Source organism: Neodiprion virginianus, chromosome 5 (genome assembly GCF_021901495.1).
Source record: "Neodiprion virginianus isolate iyNeoVirg1 chromosome 5, iyNeoVirg1.1, whole genome shotgun sequence".
In the NCBI taxonomy this organism is placed as follows: Eukaryota; Metazoa; Arthropoda; class Insecta; order Hymenoptera; family Diprionidae; genus Neodiprion; species Neodiprion virginianus.
The window spans coordinates 19625319-19642092 of record NC_060881.1 but is presented as its reverse complement, the minus strand read 5'-3'; the positions used below and the strand labels follow the sequence as shown (position 1 = coordinate 19642092).

The 16774-nt window shown below is 34.2% G+C and overlaps 4 protein-coding genes across 7 annotated transcripts in view; 1 reads left to right on the top strand and 3 right to left on the bottom strand.

Moving 5' to 3' along the window:
- Positions 1-16774, top strand: part of LOC124305147 (alpha-1D adrenergic receptor) — a 135868-nt gene that overhangs the window by 96710 nt on the left and 22384 nt on the right. The gene's annotated exons all lie outside the window — the stretch shown is intronic.
- LOC124305161 (suppressor protein SRP40-like) lies at positions 2014-3456 on the bottom strand. Its single transcript, XM_046764261.1, has 3 exons — positions 3270-3456; positions 2842-2912; positions 2014-2531 (listed from the first exon to the last, which is right to left on the bottom strand). The coding sequence occupies exons 1-3, from the start codon at positions 3416-3418 to the stop codon at positions 2281-2283; spliced, it is 471 nt and encodes a 156-aa protein (XP_046620217.1). The 5' UTR covers positions 3419-3456; the 3' UTR covers positions 2014-2280.
- LOC124305164 (uncharacterized) lies at positions 5599-11970 on the bottom strand. Of its 2 annotated transcripts, XR_006908332.1 has the most exons (4): positions 11824-11970; positions 11313-11386; positions 9541-9824; positions 5599-5608 (listed from the first exon to the last, which is right to left on the bottom strand). XR_006908332.1 is itself a non-coding variant. In XM_046764268.1 (3 exons), exons 1-3 carry the CDS (start codon positions 11892-11894, stop codon positions 9628-9630), a joined length of 342 nt encoding a protein of 113 aa, XP_046620224.1. In that variant the 5' UTR covers positions 11895-11957. The 2 variants fall into 2 exon arrangements, 1 of the variants encoding a protein (XP_046620224.1); XM_046764268.1 differs by lacking the exon at positions 5599-5608 and having other exon boundaries at positions 9628-9824; positions 11824-11957.
- On the bottom strand, positions 5936-7445 carry LOC124305163 (prostatic spermine-binding protein-like). Of its 2 annotated transcripts, none has more exons than XM_046764267.1 (3): positions 7255-7445; positions 6906-7003; positions 5936-6230 (listed from the first exon to the last, which is right to left on the bottom strand). In XM_046764267.1, exons 1-3 carry the CDS (start codon positions 7398-7400, stop codon positions 6130-6132), a joined length of 345 nt encoding a protein of 114 aa, XP_046620223.1. In that variant the 5' UTR covers positions 7401-7445; the 3' UTR covers positions 5936-6129. The 2 variants fall into 2 exon arrangements, with proteins under 2 accessions (XP_046620223.1, XP_046620222.1); XM_046764266.1 differs by having other exon boundaries at positions 6906-7006; positions 7255-7441.

Here is a 16774-nt window from a genome sequence, read left to right as displayed (position 1 = left end):
CAAAATTCGTAAAGAACACGTGTAATATTTCCAGAAAACTACGTCGCTATTTTCGGATCGACGGAAAAATGAGATGAGAATATTCGTTCTTCGGTAAATTAGGTGACTGAAATTTTGTTGGATCGATTCATTCCGTACATGAATTAAGACACCTTTTTTAGGTGATACTCTGCGCAGTATTGAGTCAAAAAATTGAACAATTTCAGCCAAGTCAAATTTGAAGATCCCAATTGGTGTCGTTTTCTTCCAGTCATGTGAAATTTCTTCCAATATATTATATTTTTAATCCAAAAGCAAAAATACTAGAAATATTATATCAAAGCCGGTTTCATTCAATTCTGTCAAAATTTTTTTGTGATTTCTGATCACTGTACTTACTTATAGAAATTCAAACTTGCCTTCTGACGCATCGGTGAAATTTAGGCGTGTTTTGGAAATTTCGAGCGAAGCATTTCTTCTGCCCATTCCAAGTTTCAACAACTTACACTTATAATTCAAACTGACCGCTCAAAAAATACTGGAATAGCGATTTTTGTATAATCTAGACACAGTAGTAAAAAATGTTGATACTTTGTCATATCCAATTTTGCAATCGGAATGTGAAAAACTCGAGTTTCCATCCAGGATCGAATTTAGATATTTTTTACTCTGTGTTCTCGTCCTAGAGTTATACATTTTTTTATTTTGTTTTTTTTTGTTCTTTGCATAAGTAGCTGAACAAAAATCTTTTTCGATCAATGAGTATTACATTTTAATCATTTTAACTTGGAATAAGTTGTGTAATTTCTTTCTCGCGGTCAATCAAGCGTGACAAAATAAAAATCGTCAGACATGCGAAGCGTTTGCTTTTCTTATCGATTAATTTCCACTTTCGTTTCACAGCTTCACAAAAAATTACACGCTCGATCGATATTTGTGAAGAATTGCGTGGCAGTTTTTGGGATTAGTGTAAAATGGCAGAGCCATTCAACCGTCAGCGAATTAGGAATGTTTACCATTCTTGGTCAAAGTAGCTCAGATTCAAGTAAGTACAGAAAGCATTAGAAGACGTTGGAAATTTTCTAAACTAACTCGACATTACTTTTCACGATCTTGTGGAGAGTGCTTCAAATAGTTGAAGAATATGTGACTAAAATTTCCGGAAAAAATTCTAAACTTTCGAAAATGACCTGCATTTTGTTTCGTCTCGATTAGTTGAGTTGGAGCTAAACGATATAAAAAAGAAAAAAAAATCGAAAAGAATATTTTCTCGTTAAGTATGCAAGTTTTTTGCCACCCGCTTAACAAGGGATTGCGTACCTGCTAATTAAAAATGAGATCCTGGTCCATACTCTCAGATGAATCGAATTGATTGATTCTTTGTGTGTGTGAATGAATCGAAAACTATTTCACCAATTTTGAAAATTTTTTCTCCAGTGGATATCTTACATTTGAAGAGTCAGGATTAACTGTAGCTATTTTTTTGATTTTATAAAACGAGAATGAACAGGAGATAGTAAAATCAGGTTTCCGGAAAAGGCGGAGGCTTGAATGTTGCGTGCTCAGAATGACGATCATTCTATACTTGAATTTTCTACATTTTGTCGCTTCTACATTTCGACATTTCTTCATTTCAAATTGTTGCATTTATAAATTCTATGGAATTTTTTTTTTCAGTTCTTCAAAAATCAATATTGCGATTAGTTTACACGCATATTAACAAACCACGTGGTTCTTTAAATGCATAAAAATATGTTGAAAGACACGTTTGAAGGTACGCAATACCGAATTTTTTGTATGCAAATCGAAAATCGAGACATTAACACAATGCTTTGTAAAAAAGAAACGCAGATTTCCATCGAATCGTTTACCCCTGTTTGTAAGTAATTACATAAAGAAAAACGAGCGTGGAAAATCAGGTATTAATTGTAGTTAAACATCACATAGCAAAACGGTTTAAACCTTAGAACACCATCACTTAAGAACATCGGTGGTGTGGCAGATGTGTAATAATTTTCAATAGACACACAACGGTGCAGATGCAAACGAAGAAGTTTTATTCATAAATCGTAAACAATCGCACATATTATATTAACTGCTACGCACTGAAAAATTACGAGAATAATTTTAGTTGAAATCTCTTCGCTTCGGGCGAAACTTCATCATTTGAAACTTTGAATTTGTTCACTCCAGCTTCGACTGGCATCGATAGTTCTGAAAAAATTCAAAACATGGAGATTCGGATCATGATACGAAAACTTGGCTGAAAACCGTCCTCTATTCGGGATCGGAGTGTTGATTCTATTGGGATTGGGATTGGGTTTGGAATTGAGAATTAGACTTTAATGAAGTTTCGGAGTTCGTCTCGGAACTAGTGCCTGATTGATTTTCGCTTTGAGATGCTGTAGATTGATCATTAGACGTATCGGAAGAGCTACTCTTCGCGGAATCGGAGATCTTTGCTGAGTTGGAGTCAACGTTGGAATCGCTGACATTATCGCTTGCGGTATTTTTTTCAGATTCGCTTCCACTGCCTGCGGAGGAAGAGTCGGCTGTAAAAATGGAAATCTCATCAGTGATATGCTTGTGATGTGCAAGATTCTGATGCGATCGAAAACCGCGTTCCAGCAGAGATCCGGAATTTTATTTTTTGGCATTAAGCACTCCCGGAAAATGAAGCTTCGGTTATTTTTTGCATCAGTTAAATAGTCTGTACATTTTTTTGTCGTTATGTTGAGCCACTGATTTTAAGCACGATTTAAGAAACGAAAAACCATTCGAGATGTTTCAAAGTTCAAATTGAGGTAAAAACAATTACTGGGAAAAAATGAATATCGAAATAAGTGTTGATTAGAAGCTTACATGTTCCGGTCAGTGTAACTTCATTGGCACTCGATGTTTCTGAAGTTTTCAATTCTTCGGCAGCATGATGCCTGTGATTATTGAAAAACTCGGGATTAGGTTTTTTTTTTTTTTTTTCGCTCTAGACCTTCGATCATGAAATATAATCCACGCTAGAAAATTTTCGTAATATTGCGACGGTTGCTTTTTCTCATCTTCCTCATTGCATCTTGATATTTTAAATTGAATAAGAAAATAAAGGAAGATTTGTCGAAAATATTTTCGAACACGTCACATTGATTTGGAGAATAGATTTTTCGGAAAAAAAAAATTAATAATTATAATATCACGGATTATATTGCAGGTTTCGGTATAAAAAAAATTCAATTTTTATTTGAAAACCATGTGTTGATGGGATAAAAAATAAACTTTGTTGAATATCATCTCACTTTGCCGCTTTTTTTACCGCTTTTTCAATCTTCTTGATAGCGGACGTGATTTTAGCCTCGAACTTTGACCACCAATTTTTAGACGTCGGTTTGGCCATCACCTGAGTACTGATGGCCAAAACTGCCAAAAGTATGACGAACTTTGCCATGCTCGATTTCTCGAAATCAATTCCGAACTGATTTTAGCGAGCGATGATCACTGACTTTTATACTTCGGCGTATAATCAGTGTTGTGTGAATGAACAGATGGTCTGTAAAAAATTACGCCGCTTGAGAAGAATTATATTTTTATGCTATAACGTGACCCTGAGAAATTAATCGATTATCGTTATTATTACACATCCAAAGAGGAAGTGAGAAAAGAAAATTTCTCTTTCATTACCAGTCTTGCGGTTGAATCGTTCGATCTGAATATGGCTGCCCCGAAATGTAATTTGAGGTGATTAAATTTGCACACAAATTATAATAAAAGTTTTTCTGCGGTTGTTGATTCTGAGCTTTTTTTCGAACCCTTTGCTCTTTATTAAAAAATACTTGAAATTTTGAACGTTGAGTGAAATTTATAACTGGTCACGTGAAAAAAAAACGACTGAATACGGATGCTGAGTTTTTTTACTTACGACCTTATAACATTGATTGATCCATTTTTCAATTTCAACGTTTTTGAATTTATTCTCATGTTTTTCCCATAAACAAAAGGGGAAAAAATATACCATTTAACACGCGATATTTGAAAAACACAAATCGGTACAAAAATGTGAATAACTTTAGGAGGAAAAAATTTCTGATGATTACTTTCAATGGGATTGTTATTTTTTTTCCATTTTCAGAATGTGCAGAGTTTTCCCTACTAAAAATGATCGCTTGTTAAATTATAAAACGTTATAACTGAAATTCAGGTGCAATTTATTGCATGATTTATTTTGTAAATCCCGATAAAATGTATAAAAAATTTACATAATAAATTAAAATTTAAACACAAACCATCAGTTATACTAGATCGAAAACAAGGAACTATATGAATTTTGATCCAGTATATCTGATGATTCGTGCTTTTTGTAATTTGTTACATGATTTTTTACAAACTTGTGAATTTCAGTCATAACGTTTTATAATTTAACACATGATTATTGTCGGTAGGGTTCTCAAGAATGAAACAAATTTTCGGGGTGTTATCAAACTTTGATGACGGAATGAATTCGCTGACGTGTTTTTTTCACGATCAATCGAGCGTAATTAAATGCAAACAAATGCAGCGTTGAGAAATTATTCACCTGGTACATGCGAAAAACTGTAAGAGTCGAATTTGGTCAAATATTGCAACAACTGATGGCAGTTATCAAGGAAAAGTGAATTCGCGTGGCTCGTTAAACTTCATCTGTCCCCGAATTCTTTATTAACACAAGTGCGCAATTTTTTTTCCGCCTTGATAAAATCACATGATCTGCGAATTGTTTGTTTTTAGACAGTTCACCGCGGTTTTCAATTTTTCTTTTTTTTTCGTAAGAATGCGTGAAATTGACATCCACGAAAATCTCGTTCTAAATGTTCCGTCAAATCGAGATCGTACTTTGCGTAATAAGTCCAAAAAAAACGACAGTTATCGACACATGAAGTATTTTGATACAAAGACTCCAAATAATAGCCGAAACGCGAAAATGTATTCGCGCTAAATTCAGCGTCATTTCAAGAATGGTGAGAGTTTGGAAAAATGCGACACTGGAAATTGGCGCTAAGATTTTTTTTCTTCTTCCCCCACATTACAGTCATTTTTCGAAAAACTTGGATCCATAGAATTGATATTCTTCAGTTACGCAACTCGAAGGATAAAATAATTTTTCAACACTCTTCTGGATAATAGAATCTCGGTCACAGATTTGAAACGAAGCATCGATGACCAGTTTTTGTTTGCAATTCCGGTATTTTTTATTTTCACGTTTCTAGAAATACTTTTGCAGCTTACGTATATAGTATGTACTTAGCTACATATTATTTTAATAAAATTCCCAACGAATATCAAGTTATGTAAAATATGAACTACAAAAAAAAAATAGAAATGCAAAGTTGTATTAGAAACGTGATAAATATCGATACGTGATTAAAGATTTACAAAAATCACAAAGAAACAAACAAATCAAATAAATATCTTCTTTTTTTTCAAGTCTATAGCAATTTACAGGTATTTTTAATACTCCCGAGTTTTACAGGCTGCGCACAGCTGATAAACCATCTTATACATATATACACATGAGTGGTTGTTGTAACTATTTTTGGATAAATTCAAAATTCATGTATATAAAAATTATGCAAGTATCACCAAAAAACTAGGCTCACATTTTCTCTTTCATTAGAAAGCTTGACTTTATGGTAAAATATCCGGACACCAAGTGGCGCAAATAGTTCTTCAATCTCTTAACTGATAAGTGAGATTATGCGTTCAGTAATTTCGGGAAAATTTTTTGAAAAATCAAAATTACTCGCAGGGCTTGAGCTGGCAATGAAATAATTCCTAGATAAATTTTCTACCATAATTAACCGAATAAATATACGCACCGTTAAACTTTTTATGATATTCAAAAACTTCTCAGCTGAAATATTATTCACCCTTTCGTCTAATTTTCATGGGATAAGGTGTGTAATTAAATGCAGTTCGGAATATACTGGGATTTATATGATGCAATGAATATTTATTAGCAACATAATTTTACTTTACATTTGGTTAGGCATTGTAAAATAATCGAAACCGTAGTAATTAAAGTTCCATCTGTAATTGGGGCGAGACGTCGTAATTCCAGAAACTTCCAATTCGGTCTCTGCTTCCATATTTATGCCTTTTCGTTATTAAAAGGGGAATTTTTGATTACTCGCTGCTGCTGCTATCATCATCGTCGTCAACGACAGTTTCTCCCGTATTTTCCTCTTGTATTATGTCATTCTCGGCATCGTTTTCGTCAGCGTCATCTGCAACGTCATTTTTTACTTCAAATTCAGTGACGGTATTTTTTCCATTCGTCACATTTTTTTTTTTCAATTTAGTTAAAATGAATCATCAATTTTTTACGGTAAATCGAATTTCAATTTCGAGGATTGAAAGATAATCTTTGCAAATTTAAATTCAATCAGTTTTCAGCCGTTTTCGAGGCATCAAGGGCACTGAAAAAAGATCCCATCGAGCGGAATGGTTAACCCTTAATTATCAATAATAGTGCATTCTTATTATTTCAACCCAATGAACAGTAAATTCAACAATGAAGCAAACAAATGCGAATCGAATCTAACGATTGGTTGTGGGGTTTAAATACCGATTTCAAAAATTCGTTTCTTATCTCTCATCCGATAGTTATCGGTGTAGATACTTGTAAAACAAAGCGTTGGGGATAAATGCAAATAGTTTAAGCAAGGTGTAAACTGTCTAGGAAATTTTCCAGAATATAATCAAGAAAAATATGACCCTCAAAAATATCGAAACTGCAATAAAAATTTTTCTAGTAATATTTCTGCTTCGGTCATCAAATAAACGGAATATCGACGACACAAATTTTTATTGTTGTGGTTCAGCAAGTCCAACTAGAAATAATTTTCTGGCGACCATAAAATTCTCGCAACAGTTCGATTGAATTAATCTACAAGTCTTACCTGATCTAGTCTGATCATCCACTTCATTCCCGTCATCTGCGGCATCATTTGCGTCGTCATCTTGTGCGTTTGTGTTCTCAGCTTGATTCTCGCCCTGGCTTCTGAAACGAAAGAACATCAGTCAACTTCAATCAACTTTTGCAATTATAAATCAAAGCTTCAGAAAAAAAAGAAACGATCAAAGCAAAGAAGCCAGAGTGTAATAAAATAAAAAATCTGGTACAAAAACTTCGTCGTCATTTTATCCATCGATAAAGTGTGAAGTACAATAACGCTAGTTTTGAAAACGAAAGATAATTTTTAATCCAACGATAATTCGGGGATGTTTCCAGTTTTGCATGATACTCACGCTTCTTTCAAGGCTTTGAACATACTCCCGACTCCAAAGCCCGACTGTACACTTCCGGCATTACTTCCGGTGGCAGGATTTTCTTCAGCCAAAACGCTGAGGCTGATGCAGGCCACAAGTGCCAAGACAATGATGAGCTTCGCCATGTTGTAGTTACTCTGATTTTGATTCAGAACTGATATCCATTACCGATATTCAATGGCTTTTTATACTTCCGCCGAATAACGGTTGAAACGTGTGAATGCATCTGTTTCAATATATTCCGAAACCTTGGGCCCGAAATACCGCTTCCAAGTTCTCTGTTTGCAGAATTACTCGAAAACACGGAAATATTTGACCAGCTTTGTTGTCGGTCTCTTATCGTTAGCTTTGAACAGCGTCATTGTAAAAACATCCGATATATTCAAATCCCACGCGAAATTCAAACCTTAATTGTAAGTGATAAATTTACGTAATATTGTTTCGCATGGCAGATTTTTTCAATTCATATTATACGCGTGGCAGTTTTTCTTTTCGCTAAGCTCGACATATTTTTGTCGACAATTTTGACAATACAAGTATAAAGAAGTCGTCGGGTCAATGATCCTGAAAGACATTCGGAGGAAATTCAAAAATAAAATTGTTTTTAACGTTGGTTTTTTCCGTTCACGTCAAAAAAAAACAAATATTTTAAATTACGCTTTCCTAACTTCATGGAATGATTTTTCCATAGTCTTCCAACGTTCCGCGATGATTCCGAATTGTTTACCATACAAATGAAGTTGAAATTCAGGAAAAAAAAATGTTCCAGATGAAACCGAGCTCAATCTGTATGAAAATTAGATAATCTAAGCATTTCCAAAATCTCCTACGGAATCTTTGAAATTCACATGACACCTTATAACTGCTCTGCACCTATTCTCATGGATATAACAAGTTCAATAATTGTACTATTACATCATGCTTTGTTTTCCATTGAAAAATGCCATTTAGTCGTGACAATAAAAATTTTGGAATTCCGCGTGCATTAGAGGGTTCAAAATGACTTTTTTCCTGCGACGAAAATTTATAGAAATAATGTTTAGGTTAGCCAGAATTTGGCTATATTTTTGACTATATTTAAATTCGCGTCCAACTTGAGCATTATCGAATTAGGCTCGCCTTGACGGAATTAATTAAACGAGTTATTTTGTTCACGGGTAATCAGGCGTAATAAAAGACCGATGGCAGCGATTCTAAAGCCCGAATATTATGTAAAACGTAAATGTTCAACACCTGAACACATTGCATGTGGAAGAGTGAATAAAAAAATCATTGTTCTGCTTGGCGCGCAATTATTGAAAGATACGTTCAGCGACGAATTAAATTTAGCTATAACAAAATGCAATTCTTCAAATATATACATTTACAACAGAATTTTGACACTCATGACTTCGTGTAAAATTTTGCTTCAGCGTGGAAATTTTGAGTTCTCGCAAATTGTTAACAAATTTGCTAACAATATTTTTAGCATAATGAGCAACGAATTTGAACGATTTTTTTTTTGTTGCTCAAATAATAGGCAGAATTTATAATCCAAGCGATAAAATGATCCCAAAGCACCGAAAATCAATTATATCAACAAGTGCGGAATTTTTAAAAACGAAACTTACGTAGTTAATCAATATTCAATTTCAGCCGCTAATATGCATGTAATTTACACAAGTGAAACAATTTTCAACGTATCTCATAAGCGAATTATCATTATTGACTAATTTAGTTCGGTGCGCGATTACGAAAGAAATACGAACAAAAATGTTATTACGCGATGAAGAAGAAAACGGAACAAAAAAAAGAAAGAAAAGGTAGGAAATAACTACATGCAATTTTCAATATCACACGAAACGTTCTTACTGTCGCATAATTTCGTGAAACAATTTTAGAACTACAACGCAAAATATACTGTTTGTGAGAAATATCAGAGATATGAACGAAAAGAAAATGCCAGTCGATTATTTTTAATCACAGTGACGAAGTAGCTTTTCGTAAAAATGAGGAAATGAAATGGGATGTAAAAAATCAATTGGTACACATGTGGTTGGAAATTGATAATTGTGATATATTCTTTAATGGATTCGAACATCAAACATCCGATCAATAATAATCAAATATAGATTCAAATGGCTGTCGACGTATGCTTAGAATATTGTGAAATAGGCTTATAATTCTGGTTGATCTATTTTAGACGGTAAATACTCAGTAAAAATTTATGAATGAATAATCGTGGGTAAGTAAAGTTTTCTGCCAAAGCGTAATTAAAACAAAAACAATTCTCTTATATCGATCATGGCAGCAACTAATTATTATTTCGTACTCCTGATTCGCGAATTTGCAAACAGTGTCTGTCTTGCATTATTAACGGGACTCGCTCGATTCAGAGGATTCAGAGGATGCAGAGGACTGACGGGATTCGACAGATTCCGGCGATTCGGGGGATGCGACGCTCGGTGACGACTCGTCGGAAGACGAAGATTTGCTTGATGCATCTTGCACGGATCGACTCACGCGGACTGCTGCAATTTCCATCCCTTCGAACTCAGCGCCTCGTGTGTCTGTAATAAGTGAAAAATGGCTGTATTGAGGGTTTTTCTCTGGTGACTTTTTCCGGACGAGACGAAAACAGCTCGTGCCCAGGTCGTGCATTCAAGGCCAACAGGTGAATTTCGGAAATTTCTATACCGAAAACTAATCGTTCAATTCGGTTGAGGCTTGTATTTACTCAAACAGTTGTTTATTCTTCAGTCAAAAACTACAGATTTGATTAGAAACGCTCAGAATTCGTGTGAAACACCTCAAAACCACTTAAAACTACTTCGGTATCATTTGAAATTCGTCGAGAGTAGTTTTAAACAGTTGAAAACCATTGTCCAACTGCGCGAAATCGCTCAAAGCAACTTCAAAATCAGCTTAAATTCTTTGAAATTACTTTTCAATAGTTCAAAATTATTTTTTACATACCCAAAACCACTTGAATCACTTTGAGATCATTCAAACCTCCTCGAATTAGCTTGAAATTATTATTAGGAATAATTTTCGAACCGCTCAGAATCAATAGAATCCGGTTTGAAATCGTTTGAAACTCCTTGAAATCAATCTCGATCATTTTTGAATCACTCAAAACCGAGTAAAACTGCTGATAAATCGTTTGAAATTCGTCGAGAGTAGTTTCAAACAGTTACAAACCATTGTTCAACTGCGCGAAATCGCTCAAAACCACTTCAAAATCATTTTAAGTTACTTGAAATTAATTTTCAACAGTTCCAAATTATTTTTTAAATACCCAAGACCACTTCACTTGGGGATCGTTTAAGCCTCCTCGAATTTGCTTGAAATTATTATTGGGAATAATTTTCGAACCGCTCAGAATCAATAGAATCCGGTTTGAAATCGTTTGAAACTCCTTGAAATCAATCTCGATCATTTTTTAATCACTCAAAATCGAGTGAAGCTGCTGAGAAATCGTTTCAAAATTATACGAAAAACACAAAATATTCTTACAGGATTCGTAGTGTTCCGAAATGAATTGGTGCTTAATTACTAGACGCATGCAATGCGTCCCATGTGCAAAGCTAGGCAAAGTTAATCCAAAAGTTAACTTCGTTAAACGTTAATTCGCTACTTAAAAAGTCAACTTCGATAATCATCAAAGCGTTAAATATATTTAAAAAAATTATAAATTTAAGACAAGTGAAGGTTATTCGTCAAATATTAGATATCGAACAGTTGTACTGATGTTTAAGTACACTGAGAAAGAAAAATCTAATCTATGTGAAATCTAAATGAATGTTTATTTTTGTTATTCCAAGATCTGTTCGAAATGGTTAGCTGATTTAAATAGTCAAATTAAAACAAAACAAAATGACGTCAACAACCAATGTAACGCAAGTTAAGTAAAACGTTAATAATTTTTCAGTTTAACCTAGAAGTTAAATTTAAGAAATTTTTTGAACTTCGTTAATTAACGATAGGCGGATTAACGGTCTTCTGCCCAGCTTTGTCCATGTGCTTTCATAGCATTAAAAGTACGCTTTTGGCCTTACCCAAGAAAGTTGCGTCATGCACACCGGAGCTAAGATATCCTGAGGGATGCAACGAGTGCAATCCTGCGACCATTCTGAAATATTTTAAGTTGCAGGATATAATTCTTGACTTTTGAAATTGCACTTCGACGGGTTTTCCGTATTCAAATACTACAGCAGAATCTCTTCTTAACATTCTTGATTCATCGATTTGTCGGATTTGGAATATTTTAAGATAATCCAGAAACGGTTTAAGTTTGTACTTTTTGATTTCTATATGATTCTCGTGATTTTTTGTCGTAATATTTTCATTACAAGTTTCTTCCGAACTATGGATTTGAAGTTTTTCAATTTCTTATCTTTCATTTTGCAATAACTCTTTACTCTTCTTCTTTATATCCTTCCTAGCAAATAATTGTACACCGTTGCTATTTTTTTTTTGTTATACTATCAGTTATTTTGTCTCGGATTATTCCCGACTATTGAACAACTTGATTATTCACCAAGCGCGACTTGATTTAAAATTTCTTACCCAGGATGCGGTTTCGCCAGAACTTGGCTGCTGATCGCCAGCACCGCAAACAGAACGATTAATTTGTACATAATATTTAATCTGATTGACTTTCAACTCGGAACTGATTTACGTCAAAGATGATCCGCCACTTTTATACTTCAGTGATTAAATCGTTATCTTGTCGAAAGACCGAAATAAACACAGTACGAGTAACGATAACAACATCAAATGCCGGATCCGTCGACCCGATCTACGCAATTCGTGGTCAAATGTCACTTTATAAAATAAACTCGCATAACATTTTATGATTACCAAAATTTATAACTCCGTAACTCTGACGAATGAAATATTTCTAGAATACATATGTGAGAAATTGGAACTGAAATAGATTTGCAGAGTCATGCGGCTGCTTTGAATTTTATAATTGCATAACTTGTTTCATCCGAGAAATCTCAAATAATTGAATTCAATTAACGCTTTTTTAAAATTCATTTCATATGTCATATCGCGATTATGAGCCAAGGAAATAAAAACAACTGTATAATTTTTAGGTACGGTCTACAGTGTACGAAAAAAAACTTCTTTCACCGAGTTTTAGATTTTTTGGACCACGTGTTTGATTTTTACTGCTCCCAAAAACAGAAAAACCCAATTTTCGAATAAATAGCCCGTATCATTGGCTTCAAATTTTCCAATAAATTGTTTGTTGAAAAATGAAAATTTTCAGACCATGGTTGAAGTGGGAAAGCTTTTGGTTTAGAATCTACATGCAAAACAAGTCATTAAAAAGTGAGAAAAATCGAATGAAATATAAATTAGAAAAATACTTATTTTATTCAATTTTTTTGATGGCGAGGAGTAGAATGGCTCGTATAATAATCAATTCAAATTCTGTGCCAAGTGGCAGATGAAATGACTCAATCAATATTCAACTATTACAGCATTATGAAGTAGCTTGATGATTTTCTGGTCATATTTATTTTTGTAGTTACGAATCGATTTCAATATTTTTTACAGATCGTTGAAGTTAATTTGTACTTTTCAAAACCATTTAAAAAAACTTGTTATTTTTATACAAAAATTATTACTCCGTAAAATTTATTCACACAAGTATATCGACAAGTTTTTCGACTTTTTTCACCAAAATGCTCCGCTAAATCGTCAATGTATAAAAACTCTCGTTACAAAAAGCTGCACCTGAAATCTTATTTTGTCATTTACATTTTTTACAATTATTTCGTCAGAAAAACATACTGCTCATGAGCTTCGCGGAAAAATCCAAGCCAAAATTGAAGGACAAAACGGAAAAGGAATAGAAATCTTACGATTGATGTTTCGATTTATTACTCCGTGAAAATAGCCACGGGTTTAGTTGGAAGGTTGGATCGCACAGCTTAATAGAATCGCAGCCAGCCAAGAAATACAGAGGTTTAAATCGCCTTCCCCGTTTTCTACCGCACTACACGGGAAGCCGTTTCGTTACTTTCCGATTCTAAAGTCTTTTCACTGAGAAGGTGCGGCAACACACTTTCAAGATTTCTTCCCTCCCCAGCTCCAGAAAAAGCAAATGCCACTAAAGTTTTTCTGCAAGTGAAGCTCATTTTTCTTTGCCTCTGATATTTCAAGGTCTTCGCAAAAAATTGGCAACCCTGAGAACAAAATGTTTGTCAAAATTTTCAGAAGAACAAATACTTCGCAAATGTGATCTTAGGTTATGTTGGATCAAGCAAGGTCAACTAGGATCACGTTCGGTGAGGTTAGGATGGCTCGTGTTTCACCATTCGGAATTACCACGAACAGAGTTTATCAATTTATTTCGGGGTTATTTCGTTTGTCGATTAAAAAAAATTTCAAGATAAAACTCGACTGGAAATAATTTTTATATAACTGTCAGGGATCTTTATCTAAAAGTTTGGATATTTCAACAACTGTCAAAGAAATTTTCAACCGACAAATTCCTAATCAGACAGTTCGATCCCCTTTCCAGTACTATTAGAAATCTACATAAAACAACTTCCGACAGGTAAAAGAACTTTCGAAAAACATTACCAATATTAGTCTTTTCAGAGAAAGACTGTGACTCTAGATTTCTAATAGACTCATAAGGTTATAATTAATTATCATTCTTGGATATCAATATTACCGAGTGTGGATTTTTTGTCTTCACTCGGTATACAATGACGCAAAAAACTGCCAGTCAATCGTTCGACACACAAAAATTATTCCGATAGTTCGTTTGCAAATAAAATCCCAAAAAAGTAATAGAAATTTCTAAAAATTATTTTCATAGAACAAATGCTGAACACTTCAACCCCTTGCACCAAAATGTCGAGTTATATTAGATTTGATCATGTTAGGTTAGATTGGATGATGTCAAGTCATCTTGGGTTGGATCAGGTCTTGTTCGATTGGTTCACCTCATGTTGAGTCATTTTTGGATTATCTTGTAGTCGATCATGTTAGATTGGGTAATATTAGGTGATGGGGTTATATTAAAGTTACACATTTTAGGTTAGATCATTCGAGACGATGTAACGCTGATTCGGATCATGTTAGATGTCACGGTAAGCTAGGTTAGGTTGGGTCGTACAAAGCAAAGCATAAAGTTAGGTTAGATCGGTTCGTACAAAGCAAGGCATAAAGTTAGGTTAGGTTGGTTCGTATAATGCAAGGCATAAAGTTAGGTTAGGTTAGGTCGTATAAAGTAAGACGTAAAGTTAGGTTAGGTTAGGTGCCAAAACTGTTACAGCGCGGCTTCAAGCCCTGCAGCGCGATGGCACAACTTAACTCGTTTATGGCCGTTAGGGATGAAAGCATGACGTGAATAATTTCCGGCCCTGACCTTTGACCCATATTCCTGTCGCCGAACGCATCGCATCGGACGCGCAAATTGAGAACCCGGTCTTGCTCATAAAAGTATTAACAACTTCTGAGTCCTCGGATGCAGACCCGCATCCCTCGAGTCGAAACGTGACGCTTGATGACGCATATCCTTGAACCCTATCCTCGCCGTGACATCGGTCATTTCGAAGCTTACTCACTTTTGCGTACTCGGTGTCTTGTTTTCAACGAATCATTGGATAATAGGCAATCGAAAAGCTGATGAATCGTGACTCGGGAAGATTAAACTGCTCGGTGGCAATTGTTTGCAAAAGAAATATCCAAGTTGTCATTATCAAGACCTTGTTCGAAAATCTCTCTGAAGAGATTTCATCATTATATATTAGAGTGTCCCAAAAAAACCGACTATTTTTTTTTTTTTTCAAAGAACATTGAAAAATCGTCAGAGTATCTCTAGAAAATGACCCTGTGAAAATATAAGCTCTTAATATTAATATTTAGAGGTGGCGATTTGTAATTTTCTATTTCCCATTTAAATAACATGGGAGAATTTTTTTTTGAACTTTGGAATTTTGTGATGGGATAACGAGCTACTTCATAAGTATGACAAAATCAGGTCTTATAGGAAATTTGATGCTCTACAAAAAAGGTCTGATTGACATTTTGCGTAAATCCAGCCGTTTCAAAAATATCGAGCCTCAAACTTCGGACTGTTTAAAATTATGCTTTTTTTTTCGTAAATACAACAAAAATTAATTTATATGTATTATATGTAATTAATATTTTTATTAATAATTTCGGATCTGCATTCCGTCAAATATATGCATATATTTATTGTTCAGTTGATAATTCTGGGTTTATAATACATATAAATTAATTTTTGTTGTATTTACGAAAAAAAAAGCATAATTTTAAACAGTCCGAAGTTTGAGGCTCGATATTTTTGAAACGGCTGGATTTACGCAAAATGTCAATCAGACCTTTTTTGTAGAGCATCAAATTTCCTATAAGACCTGATTTTGTCATACTTATGAAGTAGCTCGTTATCCCATCACAAAATTCCAAAGTTCAAAAAAAAATTCTCCCATGTTATTTAAATGGGAAATAGAAAATTACAAATCGCCACCTCTAAATATTAATATTAAGAGCTTATATTTTCACAGGGTCATTTTCTAGAGATACTCTGACGATTTTTCAATGTTCTTTGAAAAAAAAAAAATAGTCGGTTTTTTTGGGACACTCTATTGTATATTAATTAAGTTTCGACATTTTCATGCTTCAAATATTGTTATCGATCGAAATTTGTTCAACCGAAGAATATTTGCGCGACAGAAACGTTTTTAAGAATCGCTGACTCAAGAAAATTTTACAATGCGGGTGAATACACAAAGTTAGCTGTATGAAAACGAGATTAGATTTGTTGAAAGTGTGCAATAAATATCATTATGTGAAATTTGGAACGCTTATTTTTCCATAAACAAACAACTAGCTTTGATTATTTTTGAAAAACATTCACTCGTCAGTTGCTAGAAACGGAACACCCTGTGTACACTTATAATCGGGGTGAAAAATACGAGCCGGTGTTACTATCCTGCAATTTATTACACTCACAATACGTCTGCAGCCTAGAAGAAATATAAAAACGCGATATCCTCCACGGCGTCAAGGGATATAATATTTTTATCACCGATCGCTTCACGCCTCATTCAATCTTGTGCACTCGTCAAAATGTACGGAAATCGTTCGAGTTCTCGAAGGATTGTGGGAAATATGACTTTGTTTCCATTGAGGAGAAATTTACTTCCGTTTTCACTTCCGGTATTCTCGCGAAAGAAGACATCTTGCAGCTGTTGGATTGTGAAAATGTCTTAGAATTTCGTTGGATTGTTTTTCGATATCGAACATTCGTCGACAGTTATATTCAAATTTGAGTTATCGATGTAACGAAACATTTGATTTTCAGATCACTTTAAAATTGAATACTAAACAAACAAATGAAGAGAAGGATAGAAAAACAGTAGAGTAATAAAAGTTAAGTATATAACGATACGAATGAATAAAATGAGCCGATAGACGAAGATACGTGAGGTTAAAGTTCGGTTATAGGAAGAGGTCAAGGATGAATATC